At 42.2% G+C, this 16599-nt stretch overlaps 1 protein-coding gene across 1 annotated transcript; it reads right to left on the reverse strand.

Moving 5' to 3' along the window:
* Window positions 1–3541: 3541 nt before the first annotated feature.
* rgma (repulsive guidance molecule BMP co-receptor a) lies at window positions 3542–15913 on the reverse strand. The gene is made up of 4 exons (XM_085165849.1): window positions 15300–15913; window positions 11549–11664; window positions 9605–10122; window positions 3542–6528 (listed from the first exon to the last, which is right to left on the reverse strand). The coding sequence occupies exons 1-4, from the start codon at window positions 15311–15313 to the stop codon at window positions 5836–5838; spliced, it is 1341 nt and encodes a 446-aa protein (XP_085021975.1). The 5' UTR covers window positions 15314–15913; the 3' UTR covers window positions 3542–5835.
* Between the last annotated feature and the right edge of the window lie 686 nt (window positions 15914–16599).

A 16599-nucleotide genomic window follows, 5' to 3' on the forward strand; every position in this document is an offset into this window, starting at 1 on the left:
AGATGTGTATAAGTATTCACAGCCTTTACTCAATACTTTTGCCAAAGTACTTTTGGCAGCAATTACAGCCTCAAGTCTTTCTGAGTATGATACTATAAGTTTGCCATTTTTGAGCAGTTTCTCCCATTTGTATTTGCAGAACCGAGAATCGAGCTCCATCAGGTTGGATGGGGAGCATCGATGTACAGCCATTTTCAGATAACCAGAGATCTGGGCTCTGGCTGGACCGCTCAAGAACACTCAAAGTGGTCCTGAAACCACTCCTTTGTATTCTTGGTTGTGTGATTGGGGTCGTCATCCTGTTGGAAGATGAACCTTTGCCCCAGTCTAAGGATCGAGAGTGCTCTGGGGCAGGTTAACTTTAAGTACATTGCAGCATTTATCTTTCCTGCTGCTGAAAAACATCCCTGCAGCATGATGCTGCTGCCACCGTGCCTTACTGTAGGAATGATTTTGGCCAGGTGATTATTGGTGCCTGGTTTCCTGCATGAAATGTTTGGCATTCAGGCCAAAGAGTTCAATCTTTGTTTCACCACTCCTTTTGCATTTTGTTTCTCATGGTCTGAGAGTCCTTCAGGTGCCTTTCAGCAAACTCCAGGCGGGCCCTCATGTGCGTTTTATTGAGGAGCGGTCACTGCATCTGGTCACTACCAAACCATGTAATTAGGTATACCTCACCCTTTTCCAGCAGATAGTTTTTAGGCCTGACACTTCTTCTTTCAACCTCCATTTATCCAGTTTCCTCAAACTTTTAAGGACACACTGCACACCATGGGGCGATCGTGGAGTTGGGAGTTTGCCTTGTAATCGGAAGGTTGCCTTGGTCATTGTGTCCTTGGTCATTGTGTCCTTGGGCAAGACACTTCACCTGTTGCCTACTGGTGTTGGCCAGAAGGGCCGATGGCGCGATATGGCAGCCTTGCTTTTTTTTTTTTTTTTTTTTTTTTTAAAACCTGTCCCGTTTGGCTCTTTTGCCATCAGAATTATTGTCTAAAGGCGAAGAAAGATGCCCAACTGATTTTCTTTACCAAATTGACCATCCCAGCTTTGCCGTAATGGTCTATTTGATTCACCTTTTATTCTTTATTTTATTTTCACTTGCTGAATACGGGACAGACTTGACTGGGGGAAAGAAAAGGGAGAAAGAAAGAGGGAAAGAAAAACAGTTGAGAAGAGGGACGGGGGAGAAGGGCAAAAAACAAAAACCAACAGAATAAGCAGAAAAAAAAAATACATATATCGATCACCTGGATCACCTGTTGAGAAAGAAAAAAGAAAACAAGCAGAAGAAAACGAGAGTAATAGAATAAACAACATCACAATGATATATGGGAATATGACAGTAAATACTAAATATTAAACATTATTGTGCAGCACGTAAGATCGACAGCACAGTGTGCTTTGAGGTAGGAGCCAAAAAGGGTGTAGTTTGTGTGTGTGATCACCCGTGTGTACACCTGTGAGCATGGACGCGCTTGTTTTATGCTTTTTTTATGCCTGCCAAACTGTTATTGTTGACATTTGTCATAGATTCAGCTAAAGAAATGGGAATAAATGTTTTTGCAACAGGCTGCTCATAACAAGCAGCTACATCCATTAACCTTGCTTCATAACCACCAACAGGGGGTCCCTGTCCTATCTCATACATTCATTTGGAGCGGTGCCTGGTGAAGTTGCTTTTCACTAGTGGATTCAAACTGCTGTAAGGAAATATAACAGCCATCTCACGAGTGGTTAAAAGCAAAAAGGCGCATTACCAATACAAACCATTGTCTTCTGATAACACATATAACAACACACCAAATGCTGAGTCTGTGTATTTGTCATGTGTGGTCCTCAATCACATGCTAGGTGCTCATAATAGCACGCAGTCATCAAACCTTTGAGAAGCACTGTGTAAGGCTCTGTGTTCTCTATTAAACATGAAAAACACGATAAAAACAAACTGCCTGCATTTCAAGAGCATTTTATGGAGCAGGTCTAGGAGAAACTTTAACCATTGAATTGTCTTCACTTTTGGGACCCTTTGGTATCCCTCAGGTCAGATTGACCCAGGACATATTTGTGGTTTTAAAATCAAGTTTGAAATAAAAGTGTACTTCATAAATCATTAACCTATACTGTTTTTGTCTCAATTTCAAACAGTGGAGAAAAAATATGTTCAAAGTAAGAGAGAGGGGCCAAATATTGAGCAGCAACATTGAAAAGCAACAAACACAGTAGTGAACTATGGTAAACGCCATGAATCTGGCAAACACAAGTTCTGCTTCAGCGGTCAGGTGTTGTAGTTCACCACAGAGCAAGTTTGTTTGCACATATAAGAGTTGTGCACCGACTTAAAGAGCAGTAAAGACTTGGACAGTCTCATGGAGCCTGCACAGCTGCTCCAGACCCCAGATCCTATAGTGGACATGTGTACTGCATCTGTAGTACTTTCTTCTTCTTCTTTATTAATAACAAACATGTCTGCATTCATGGCCAACACCACATTAATATGCCAATGATGGCCCTTAGTGGAAAAATGTGCCACTGGCATGCCACGCAGCACGGACTAACAGTCTCTCCTCAGTTTCATGTTTTCTGTTGAAGTCATTAAAGGAGAATAAACTTCAACATAAATAAACCACCATTCTCACATTACACACACACTAATAAATCTTTGCTCTGTGTAGATTTCTTCCTGCGTGGCCTTCAAAGACACCACTCCACATAATATTCTAACATGGAAACCTTCCTCCCGCACGATTGAATTATCCGACGTTTAAATGGGGGCATCACGGCTACAACCGATTGCGGTTATCCTTCCAGTGAGGTGAAGCAGTTTCATGCTCTGCGTTTCGTTTCCTGCAGATAAATGTGAACGGACTAATAAGACAGGAAGGCTGGATCAGGGTTCTTTAGTGCAACAGCGAACAGTAAACCTGAGTGTTATTTTAGATTCATTTGGCTCTTCCAAACAGGATAATAAAATTTCTGCTTCAGACTTTGATGTCCATACCTACTCAAATTCTGCCTGGAACTTTCTGGTGACCACCGCAAGGACAAGATGATCTTTTGCAGAAAGAGGAGTTTGCTGTTCCTCCCTCCTCTGGGTCAGAAAGACATGTTTTATGGACATTTTGACCTCACATTTTATTTAATTTGCAGCAGACTGATTCTGGCCTTGAGACTTCTGTATGACGTTTGGACGTTCCTCCTACTCTGTCTGCATAGGATGTTCAGTAAATTGTCAATTCTAGATTATTTATTATGCTTTTCTCTATAAATTGTCGATACACCTGAAACTTCACTTTTACATTAAACTGCGTTTACATTTTAACTATATAAAGCTCAAAAATTTATATTAAAAATGGGATTTCTAACTCCAAAGTCAAAACTTAAAACTTCTTTTATAAAAAAAAACAAAAACAACATTCTAACATTTGCTCACATATCTACAGCAGGGGGCAGTCAAGCACTGCAAAGTGTAGGCAGAAAACCCACACGGGGTGGTTTTCAAAAAATGCTTTCAAACTCACACCACACAGGACAAAAGGAGAGCTGATAAACGAGACATCTTCCTTTTATTCAATAAATAATTTACATTACAAACAGCTGGCATGTGGGATCACATTTACAACACAGTTTGATCTTTCTGGCATTTCCCCCCATTCAGCTTTTTTTTGTATTTTTTAAACCCTTACAAGTCAAACAAAAGAGCTAAATGTCAACGAAAACATAAAGTGCTTTAAACTCAAAAACATGAACGCCCCAAAAAAAGACACTTTGCAACAATCTCTTCTGTGGGTAAGGTGGGCAGTCTTGTTTGATACTAAACAACTAATGTTTATCACTGCTACACAGACCGATGTGTACGCTGTACTTAGTAAAGACTAATCTGTTCTGTGGCGTTCATGTTTTTGCAAAAAGACAAAAGAAAAATCCCTTTTCAAATTAAAGAAAAACAAAAGTTCACATTCACTGAAACATCTTGTGTACAAAAAACTGGAGTGATAAATTCAAAACACAACAGGTAATATACAAATTTAAACTCAACAATACACAAAAACCATGTACAGTCTCACATTACACATGTAGAACCATTTACTGTGAAACACACAAACACAAATTACATCTATCAACACAAGATTCAACATTACAATCATCAGTTTGTTGTATGTGTTTTTTTTCCTTTTTTGTTGCCGTCAAACTGCACTGATACATATTCCAAATAGCAGTAGTAAGGCCTGCCAAATACTTCAGTGTAAAAAAGGATAAATGACCATTAAACTGCCCCAGCGGTAACGGGACCTACGGGGGAGGACTTGCACACTAACACATACTGCAGCTGAGAGCCAAAGTTCAGCTGGAAACCTCGAAGCTTTATTGTGAAACAAGAAAAAGCAAAAAGTGAGACTGCAGTAACAGAAACCAATGCTGCCTTTACAGTACGCGTTACTGTAATTCACCCACAAACACGAGTTATATACACAGTTAGGAGTCACAAACTGTTTTTAATGGACTGAAAGATGAAAATTCAGCTGTTTGGAAAAATGTTGGCACAAGGGCTTGTTCTTTGGCAATGACTTAAGCCATGAAATCACGTCTACAGACATATGCTTATCGTTTACTCACTAAGCCACAGTCAGCTCAGCACGCTGGTAGTCTATAAAAATGCTCAACTGACTAGAGGTGATGTCTTTACAGCGAGTACTAACGGCATCTACACCACCGACGCTTGAAACGGAGATTTAAATTCACAAAATGCTCTCGAGGAGGTGTCGGGCTTTGATTGGCTGCTCGACCTTCTGTAAACGCTTTAAGTGCCCTTAAACAAGTTTGCACTTCTAAACCTTCTTCGCTACATTCACATAACCGACCTAAAAGTACAAACGCTGTCTGATCCGCACGTCAGCGTGTCGTGTGACGGCTCAAAAGGAGGGGAAAAGGTTGCATGACAGTGAAAAATGACGTGCAGATGACTATTTTTGAGTTCCCTTTTTGGAATTTGCTACTTGGCTGATAAAGAGTCCACTAGATGAACTCGAGTGCTTCATCTTTTTCTATTTCTGAAATTTTAGGTGCAACACAAAGACATGGGAATGGAGTTCTCCCGCTGGAGGTTTGTTGTCTGGAAACTGCTGCACGCACAAACACAAAATTAACCACAGATGCTGAAGTCGGCACACATATTGTACTAACGCACACACACACACACAACCTAACAATATGACCCATTAATCTCCACAGCAGACAACTGGAGACGCTGCTCTGACATCCTTTTGGCTGAGTGTTTCTTCCAAAAGGCTCCGGCTTTTCCAAAGCTGGAAACTAATCAAACATAGAGCTGCTTCTGGCCTAAGGTTAACAAAAGCCCCTGTCAGGTCCTCTCGTTTTGCCACATGAGCCATAGAGCTTCACTGGCTTGGCACCAATGAAGGGGGAGGGGGGGTCAGAGGAGGGAGGAACAGCAAACTCCTCTTTCTGCAAAAGATCATCTTGTCCAGCTTCCCATAGGTATGCAGGCCCCATTGAGAATGTGGGATTTAATCCCAGGTGGATATCCTGAGCTCAGCAGTAGCTGGGCTCTCTCACCGCTGCCCTGTTCAAAGACCAATCCAATGAAGCAGCTAAATACGTGTGATGATAGGTGGGAGAATGCTGAGCTTGTCCTGTCATTAAGCCGACGTCAAGACACGACAATAGCACTAAAATGAGACTTGGGTCGGGGATGACCTACTTGTAAGCTACCTGTCAAGTCACAGAACCAGAGCAGAGAGGAGCCGATGTAGGACGCAGCGATGGTACTCTAATGCTCCTTGACAGACACACCATGAGGACACTGTTGTAAAGAGACTATAGACAGACTGTCCACAATAACACAGCGAGGAGGTTGACGAGGAAGACTGAAAGTACATTTCTGCCCTTCTGTTCTGCACTATTCATTTCGGCATCCTTTTCAAAGATGTGGTATCTTTTGCTATTTGAATGGAGCATTTTAACATCCTCAAAAGCGTAGTAGGCTGCCATGGTGAAGTTTATGTCTCCAGACGAGAGGAGGTCGAACACGCAAGAATGGAAATAGAGATCCTCCACTGGAAGCCGCTCTTTGCACTTGGTCTTTGCAGACTGGTAGGTAAAGCCGTTGGCACCGGTGCTGCTCCTGGTCCTGCTGACGCTTTGGGCCTCCGCCGCTCGAGCTCTGAAGTTCCTAAAGTCGATGCGCTGGTTGGCAGGACAACCGTGAAGACACAGGTACAAGTCCTGGTTGTCACCCTCCTCCACTGAGTTCACAACTTCTTCCGGCATCCGCACGGCAAAGGTTAGGTAGCGGCCTACCTGCCGGACTACGATGGTTGTTCCGATGTATCTCGCCTGAATCTCCACATGCTGCCCGGCAACCTTCTCCACCACACGCAGGGTGTTCGCTCCGTAGCGGTCGCCTCCGTTCTTCGAGCCGTCTGCAAACGCAGCCGGCAGCTCGTCTGTCTCTGCGTGGTACATCTTCTGGTCCACACATTCCTGGAAGTTCTTAAAGATGATTGTCAGCTGCAGAATGGAGAAAGAAATCGCATCAATATTCAACATTCATTTTACGGTCAACTTTTACAATTCTCAGGAAGTTATCAGTGACCATTTCCCTACCTACTCACATATTAAATCCTAGTAAACTGCAGTAAATGTAAACATCTGAATGAAAACGGGAAGTGCTTATACTTTTGCATTAAGAACAAGTTTGTGCAATATGTGCCATCTACCACAACGCCCCACTTAAGTGTCACATTTCAGGGCTGGCTCAACATGAGGGAGGCCAAGGCAAACGCCTTCAAAAAACACAAGTCTCGGCCATGTAAAAATCAGGCCTCAGTTTGCAGACACAAAGACGATCCATTCATAGTACTGAAAAACCTGCCTGTGAACCCCCAGAACTATGCTCCAGGGAGTGGCGTCGGGCCAGGACACAGCGATATACTCTGCAGCTAATTAAGTGAGACTGGCCAGGACTCTGTAAGCTTGGTTTCATCAGGACACCAATGAGCCTTTGTGTGAACATGGACGGCCTAGGAACTGGGATGTCTGCTCATTTGAGACAGGGGACACAGGGTGGGGGTCCACAGCATACTCTTTAAGCTTGACAATTCATCTGCTGCACCAGCTCTCTCTCTCTCCCTCTTTCAATTTCCTTTATCCAAGCCACAATAACTTCTGCTTTTTCCCAGTTTCCTTCTTAAATGTTTAATAAAAGCAAACAAAAGAAAAAGGCCTGCCTTATCTACTGGTATGAAGATGGAAATAACCAGACAGTTTTATTTGCTGTAGCGAGAGCTATGTACCAACATGGAGCTCTGCTAATGCAGATCTTTTACCAGAAGGGCCTTGTTTGCACAGGTGGCATTGGCTGCTGCTTTGTTTTCCCTTTGTCCAGAATCATGATCTTTAAAAAGCCGTCTCATTTGCTTCGAAGAATAGCAGTACAAAAATGCAATTACTTTAAAAGCTAAAACCCTACCACAAATGCTTAATAGAGTATGATTAGAAACCTTGATTACAGAAAATTATAGTTTCTAAAAATGTGATTAGGGACAAAGTCCTGTTATACCTCAGTCTGAGTACTTCAGCTATGATCCTCAGCAAACGACTCGGGTCCTCAACCAAATGGTGCTGGAGCATTGCCAAGTCTAGGCCAACTCCTATGTTATGGCCTCCAGTTTGACCATTTTAGGGGCTGCCATCCAAACTAACCAATTCACTATTCAACGAAACATCAATAATGACTTGTGCACTGCTGATAAATCTGAAAGAAAATATCTCATAATGTGGACAAAATAATTTGCAGTTCTGTGCTCACTGTGTGCTACAATAAGAAGCCCAAACATCAGACTGAGCTCAACAGAGAATGAAGCTTCACATGTGACAAAGCACAGCTGTTTTAATACTAACATATGATTCATAAAGCTTATCAAGATCTATGAGATGAAGAAGCCCAGCCCAACAAATCTCAAAGATCTTGATAAGCTTTATCAAAGATCTTGATTTTAAGTATCAAAAGATTTTGATAAAGCTCATGGAGCCCTTTGAGATTTGCTGGATCGAGCTTCCTCATATCCTAATTTAGAACTCATCCAAATAAGCAGGATCCACAGTATGACAGGAACACAGGCCCACAGCACCTTTCAGACCACATGGAATTTGCTATTACACCTGTTTATGGCAATCTTATGTCCAATAATGTGTCATTATTGGACATGGGGGGGTGGGGTGGGGGGGGTGAATAAAGATAAATAAATAACAAAAAGGACCTGCAGGTCTTCCTGTAATGCTGATCTAATGCACGTGTATGTAACATGTTCCCCAAGCAGATAAGAAAGCAGGGCAGTAAGAACATCTACACACCTGCGGTCTCTGCAGCTGCCCATGTATATGTCAACAAAAGGAAATCATCCCAGCTCTTCACACAGACACATATATGTGCAGCTGGTTAATTTGTACTAACATTTATGAAACCCTACCAGCAATATTGCAAGGATCAACAAATTATTATCTTAAAACACCTTTTCAAGTCACCTACAGAGAATGCTACAAAACCCAGTTTTGCTTGACAGTCCAAATCCTTACATAAAATATATTTATACAGAACCAGGCAATGCTTCCCATTTTAAAAGCTGTACTCAGCACATTTTTGCTACTTAACTGAGTCAATGATAATAGAAATTGTTGACACCCCCCCCCCCCCCCCCCCCCCCCCCCGTTAATTATGGAGGTAACACAAAGACAAGAGTCCTTTTCTTAACTGTGCATCAACCAAAAATTGTTCACCAAATTTTGAACAACTTCTTAGGAATGTGTAAATGGCCCTTTAATTGTTAACAGTGGTCCTAGCTGACTGACTGTTGGCTCATCCCAGCGATGCAACACACATAGCATCCTTTGAACTTCTTCAAAAACACACTTTCAGCAGCACAGCATTTAGTCTGCACAGGGTCTTTTATTTTGAAAAGTGACTGGATGATTGTATACCATTCCTGTGTCAGACATCTTGCCCTCCTTTTCTGCTCTGTGTAGCTTTTAGTGTATTTTTAGTAACACAGAGAACAGAATCCCTTCTAGAATACTTAGTACAGCACATTTTGTGGAAAAATAAACATTAGCTTGATTAAGGATGATCAGTTCAAGCATTAAGCCTCGATAACAATCCACTGCAGTTAGCTGTAGTGCTTCCAGTGCAGTCTCTGTGGGGTACTCTGCACTGTCACAAAAAACTGGCACATGGACCCTCTTAGATAATGGAATTTACATCACTCAGATGCAAGCGGACTGACTGGATTCAGAAAGAAAAAACTAGCGCCACTGATGAATAATGCAATCATTGTTTGTCAGTGGTGCTAGTTTCAGTCATTATGCAAATGTGCTGTTTATAAGGTTGGGGAAACCTGCAGTCAGCTGAGACTGAAGAAGTCACTTGGATGAGTGACGAAATGTTTCTGCCACTGAAAACGCTACATCCAGAACAAATTCAACGTTTCGGGATTTTCTTACCTGGATGAGCATGCATCAAGACATATATTAAAAGCCTTAGCCAATCAGCTAGTGCTGCAGTCATACACTTAACAACAGAGGGTCTCACCTTGCTTGTGGCGGTGGCGAAAGAGCCTGGTACTACGGGAGTGTTGGTCACCTGGACGGACAAGTATTTGTTATGGATGAGTGGCCAGGCTCCTTCCACCTTACATGTCTGGAAGTCGTCGCCAAAGGTTCGGAGGTGTGGGTCTCCAAAAAAGCCACAGTGGGTATAGTTAGGTGGCGCCGTGTTGCGTGGAAGACTGCGCTCATAGTGGCACACTTCCGGGCCATCGGAGCGTTCTTGGCTGTCAGTCATAACCGGCGGGGGTGCTGGAGGAAGCGGGGTCCGGGTACGTGGATGGGAAGTCGGTCCTTCCTTGGAGCAGTTGTGCTGGCTCATTAGGTCCTCTATGCCATGCTGTGCAGAGTGATATGTCAAGTCACCCCTGCAGGTACGTGCGGTCCGACGTACACAGCTGTTGTACGCCCGCAGAGCCGTGCAAAACTCCTCCTCTGGTCCAGAGTTTGAGGTGGAGGCCCAAAATTCAGAGTTGCACTTGAGGATCTTGCACTGCAGGCTCACTGTCAAGGAGGAACAACATCCAGTTGGAGCAAAAGTAATAAAGTCATCTAGAAACATAATACTTTAAAGCACACTCTCTATCCAAAAGGCTACTGTTGTTCCTCCTTAAGTTAACCATTTTCTTTGTGCATACTATACTGTAAATGATAAAAACAATCATCTATACAATTAATAACAATCACAATAACATTTGATGTAATTTTCATCCAATAAATATACACATTTCATATGTAGCCACAAACAAAAGCTAAGCCTGGAAAGAAGGTAGCTTCGCTTCACTTCCCTTTCACATCCAGTGGTTTCCATTTCTCTCTCTTTATATGCACAGGTAAAAACTCGATTAGGGATACTAATCTACACGATAACCGATTAATAACACTACTCCTCTGTGGTCTCCAGCTTTGTTGCAATATCCGGCGAACTTTTGCACCAATGCTACTTTAACATTTCCCAGGATGAATCATTGCAACACCATGTTTGAATACCATCACCTTCGATTAATAAAGCATTTATTTATTTGAACTGGCTGTGAGAGGTTTCCGGGGGGTGGACTACCAGCACTTTGAAGTCAAACTTTAAACAACTCAAAGCGTCCACACCACCCATCCACTTATCAAGATGGCAATAAACTAATCTTGATCTCAGCTATCAGCGTATTATCACTTTGTTGTGTAACGGCATGTGATCAAAGAAGAAAACTGATAAGGCTTTGCGCTAAGTGAGCTGAAAAAGTGACTGATTGCAGTCACACAAATATATAGTTACCTAAGATACATTATTGTGCTTCTACGGTGCAGTTCTCGGTTTGAAAAAACACTTTGAAGGAGCCAAAACCCCGAGACACGTCCCATCCCCCAACAAAACACTTTTGGAGAGCCGCATGCAGCTCCGAGAAGACCTTTCAGTGGTTTTTGTCTCAAAACTAATACCTGGCAAAATGTTATTTTTAAATGTCAAGATTTCTAACATTAAATAAATATGAAAAATTAATATTTTCAAATTAAAAAACAATTATAAACGCACAAAGTAAACGCTTCGCTGCAATTCTCTAGATTTTAGTCACTTTTTGTATAGAGTTTGGTGGATTTTTAACTAAACGATAAGGACTATTATAAGCTTTCATACTAGTTTTCGGATTCCCGCTAAAACGTCACATTTGTTTTGAAAAATAAAAACCAGTAGTTCAATAATAACAACAATGATACAAAATACAATATTTCGGCAAATAAAAAGTAAATAAATCAGGCAACTTTGGACGCCAAGGTGGAGAAAAATCAATGCTAATAACTTCTGGAGTTTGCTAGCACTGTGATTAACAAAGTTAAGTCATATAAACCGTGTGTGTTGGCGTAAAACGCGCCTGTTGGGTCTAAAAGGAAAAAGGAAGAAAACGAAAACGGACAAAAAAAAAAATAAATTTCTTACCAGAGGGGAAGAGTGAGAAAAGCACGGCGAGGACTCTGCACACTTCAAGCGCCGAGGGTCTCCCTCTTTCCCCCATAACCATCCATCCAGCTCGGGCTCGCACTGTACTCCTCTCCCTGGTCGCATTAAGGACAAAAAACAGTGGAGGACAGTTAGCTCAACTCGCCAAGCCTTCGCTAAGAAAACACTAGAAAGTCCATGAAAACGGTCTGAAGCTGGGGGTCCCGTCTTCTCATCACCGCCTGGTAAGAGGCTGTTTTGTTCCTCTCGTCCGTAAAAGTTAGGCAGCTAGCTCAAACAGCTCCAAGCAGGCAGGCAGGCAGCCGAGCTATCCTTCCTTTTAGGGAGTGCCGAGGAGGCGAAGCCTCTGCGGGCCATCGGACAAGCTGAACCAATCACGGCTGCCCGTTTCGCCCTTAAACCCCCACCTTTCTGCGAGACTCAAATTACACCTCAGTGTGCAGACTTGTTAGACGACGACCGACTTTTCATGACCCACAAAGTGGTAGTCCACACCGCCATATAAAAGAATGATCTGATTTGTTATAAGATCGCAACAACAACCGCACCGTTTAAAGGCTTGAAATGAAAACAGTGTCATGCCTCCACAGAGCGTGTGTGGGCAGATTAACAAGAGGAAAACCACCAACAATACGAACAATCATCAGTTTTTTTTTTCTTCATATCACTTCTCGAAAAACTATACATCATTTGCATCACCTTAAAATGGTTGCTACAAGCCACGTTAACCCTTCCACCCAACACAGCCCACTGTGGGCAATGTGCAAAGGTATTATTGAACAAGATGGTCTCATTACCACAAATACCCAGGATTGAGTGAAAATTTGGGTCAAAATGATAAAGCATACAAGTAATTGTGGGTTCATCTCACTGATTTGCTTCCTAATTTCTCCATTGTGGTTTTTATCTAGGGAAAAATCCCCATCACAGATTCCCAGACCCTGAGCTAATCCAAAGATAATTGGGTTCCTGGTACACATAACAAGGAAAACCATTAAACTGATCGCGTTTAACATAGTGGAACGAGTGAATGTTTGGAGATTATCTTAGCTTGAGGATCAATATCTGTATACTGACAAAAAGTTGAATCATTTAATAGCGTACTTTACTAAAATGTTACCTAACTCCATGTATTCAGCCATAAGTCATAATTTTAAAAACAATTACTAGGAGGGTGAAAAACAAATTGCACAGTATTTGTTATTGCAAATGTTATCTTCTTATAACCATGTTTCAAGGCATTAACTTCAAAATAAGCATTTAACCATCCGCTATGTGTAATGTGCCTGTAATTATATGATGTAAACTCATCCTCAGGTTGTTAAATGACTTAAAAAAAAAGAGAGAGAGCAAAACAGTGTGGAAACACCGCAGTTCTTTGATATCAGCGGCCATAGTTTACCCAACACAAGTCGTTTAAAGCACCCGGGCAGGAGGTACTCAAACTTACAGTGAGCCCCACCTGATCGTAAGAATTTTGATGGCATTTTACTACTTAATTACTTCACTGAAATGAGAACAAGCAGCCCCTCGTTGCAGTGAGCATTTCCTCCGTGTTGGTTCGCTGGATTTAAAAGCATTTCTCCAAATGACAAGAAGTGCAGGTGTTGATCCGCTCCTCTTTTTGATTAGCTTTGAATTGTGCTGATGACACATTAGTGGAGCATTTCATTTACACCAAGATATGTACCGCCTTGCTCAGGTTGTGGCTGGCTGTACAGTATTTTTCCACAGAGCGCTGATTGTCTTTGTGGTTGCTGTCCCTCTTGCGGGTGATGGATATGTTCATGTACAAAGAGGTCCGAGCCTACACATGTTTTCAACAAGGGTGGCCCCCGTGCACACTTACTTCCAAACCTAATATACCGAGCATTCACATCTGAAAGGAAGGAATGAGCGCAGCTGAAAGGTATAAGCTGCTCTGTGAAATGTTTTGATGAATTGTGGAATATTTTTGGATTGTAGCGCGGCTGCAGCAGAGGAATGAAGCTGTTCGGCAGCACTCTGAAGGGTTTGATGCAGCTTGTCTTAATCAGATGTCGGTCAGCTGCTGGGCAGAAGAAGCCCAGTGATCAATCTGCAAAATGCACCAGATCTGAAAAACAGATGCTGCACATACATCACCTGTTGCAGACTAACCTACAACATCCATATCAACAATCTACTCTCATTATGTGAAGATGTTTTTGCACCATTTGAACAACAAAACAAATAGAGGAAATTCTTGTTGTTGTCAATGCTTTAGCCAACTAGTCATTTTTATGATCCGTTTATGGAGAACAAGCATGAATGATAGTTATCTGTAGTTACCCAGCTTCATTAAAGGATTCAGTTATTACTATTAAAAGTGAATGAGAAACCAGTTATGTCAGAGGGTTTGTAAATATCAATAAAAAGTCACAGCTCTATTTCTTTGTCCAAAACGACCCCATGTAATCCTTATTCTGAATCACTAATTGTTTCAGCTAGAATACCAGATTAATAAATTACAGTATTAGTATCAGCTAATTTGATTGCTTCCAGTTTGATTAGTTAAATTATTTATCAAAGAGGCTCTTAAATCTCTCACTGAAATTGAACCTCTTTGGGGTCTGGTGTATTTCCTGGGTGGGGAAATAGGAAGACATTTTATTGATTAATCGATAAATCACTAATAAAATAATCAAAATGAGGTTAGGACAAGTCTTTTCTAATCACCACCTCTCCGAGTCAACACGCTGATCACTGAATTGCTTAGCTTAGTTGTGTTTTTATCTACAGCTCAATTTTTTTTTGCTTTTTAACCACCACCATGTTCCGTCATATAAATGAGGACATATTTATCCGGGAGACCCTGTCGTTCACATGCTGTAACAGGTAGCGGTGACACAATATAACAATAAAACATCTCCATAAATCCAGCATAATGGCTTTATGATGTGCTGCTTAAATCTCTGATATCACCTGTCAAACCAGGTTGCTGGGGGAATTACAGCAGACAGTTCTTTTTAAATCCTCCCTGTGTAATCTAAATAACAAGCTGCCCCATCTCTTTTGTGCGCAGCGTTAAACTGGTTGCACAGGCCAACATATCTCTGTCCATTTATCTTTATCTCCACAGCCACAGGGACTGATCCTCTTTTCCAACAGATGGCGCTTGTTATGAGCTCTGATATGAAACCTCAAATCATGACACAAACGCACATGGCGTTACGAGGACAACCAAACCTGTCATTAAATTTGAGCTTTGTGGACAGCTCGATTATTGGTCTAATTACAGGTAGCTGTCACGCAGTTGGGATTTAAAAGGTGAAAAATCTGCATCCGACAGGCGCATTTGTCCTGTAGCACCGTTAAGATCATCATTTACTGCATGTTGGATTAAAGTAGCCTCAAGGGTATTTTTAGTTGAGAGTAACTGCTAAATCCAGACTAAATAACATATAAAATTGTGATTAATAGTTTTACTCCCAGTTGTCCAATAATTTAGAAGTAATGAGGCGTGTAAATGCTTTTTTTTTTTTTTTTTTTTTTTGGTGGGGGGTCTGGTGCATTTCAAAATTCAGTTTTCTCCTAGTTTTTTTCTTGTGTGACACTGGAAAAAGGATCAGGTTATTAAATCTGCAGAAATCCAAACACTCCGGACAGGATGATAGGAAGACAAGACACATTATAGGGCTGAGCAGCACAAAACTGATCACATTCTTGCCTAATATGAGAAATAAGGAGTAAAATTTAGTCTCGAACCAACCTTGGCGACTGCATGGGATCTCCGCGACTCTGGAGTCCTGGAGGACAGCAGCGAACAGGAGCGAGAGGGAAGCAGACTCCTTAAAAAAAAATCTCCCCCTGAAAACTACACAGCCAGTGTGTCACAGTAATCCGAAATCAAACGCACCCAGCGGCTTTCTGCGCGTAAAATCCGCCACTCTGCACATCATGTCCGCCGAACAGCTTCTCCAAGTCCGCGTTGCAAGCAAATCAAAGTGTTTCCCCCTCTCTCTTCTCTCTTTTAGTTGTTTTCGTTTAAATTTAAACAACCACTTCTGGCACCCGGTGGCGGACTCGGAGCTCTTCGGCCATCGCTTAACTCATTTGACTATCAGGCGATCGGAACGGGGACGTAATGATAGATTAAGTCCGGTAATTGGCCTCATCCGCGTGCCGAATTCAAATTGTTAGTTATGGGTCGACGTCGTGCAGGAGAAAAAACGAAAGAAAGAAAAAAAGCCCTGAAGGTAAAACTGCTGCTGCGTACGGCTCGATCCGCTGTGTGGATGTTGTGAAATGGCTAGTTAGAAAGTGTGAGAGAGACAATGATCGGCTCTGCATGACGCCGCATGGGAGCCCCAAATATCAGACCCCCCTCCCAGCCACCCCCTCCCCTCTCTCTCTCTCTCTTTTTAAACTAGTCTTCATCTCTGATGCTTTGCAGCGAAAAGAGGTCTGCACTGAAAACCAGGCAGAAACGCACTTTTGAACACTTTTTATCTTATAAAAAAACCGAACCCATGCGTAGTGACAACTCTGCTTTCACTTAAACCAAATGGCTTTTCTTTTTTTTTTCTAAAAAAAACCAGGCAGTGAGGATATCTGCATTGCTTTCACCTCTGTTTTTACATACTCTCATTTCTGCAGTATTTGGATCTAGTTTAATTAGTCTCATTGATTGGCAGCAAACAGCCCTCGCCAGATAACCTTTATCAGTCCCTTATCTTTGCAAATCACCAATTTGAAAAAGACAAATCCATAATAATCAGGATTTAATGGAGGATCAAGTGGACAAACACTTTGCAGCTGGGAGGAGGGGTTGGGGTGGGGTATGCTCAAAGGGCTGCAAGGAACCTGCACCTGCGTTTTAGGATCAGGCTGCATGCAGGAAAATACCACCACAACCCCCCACCCGCTCCTCTCTCCTCAAGCGTTTCAAACCTCCAGCATAACTGTTTCTCTCTGCTCCAGTTTCCCTCGGACTAGCAGCGTCTGAGCGAAGCAGCAGAGTGGCCGGGAGAAAGCCAGCAGAAATGCAGAGCTGACACAAGCCTTTCCTA

The sequence above is a fragment of the Neolamprologus multifasciatus genome, chromosome 7, assembly GCF_963576455.1.
Source record: "Neolamprologus multifasciatus chromosome 7, fNeoMul1.2, whole genome shotgun sequence".
Lineage (NCBI taxonomy): Eukaryota > Metazoa > Chordata > Actinopteri > Cichliformes > Cichlidae > Neolamprologus > Neolamprologus multifasciatus.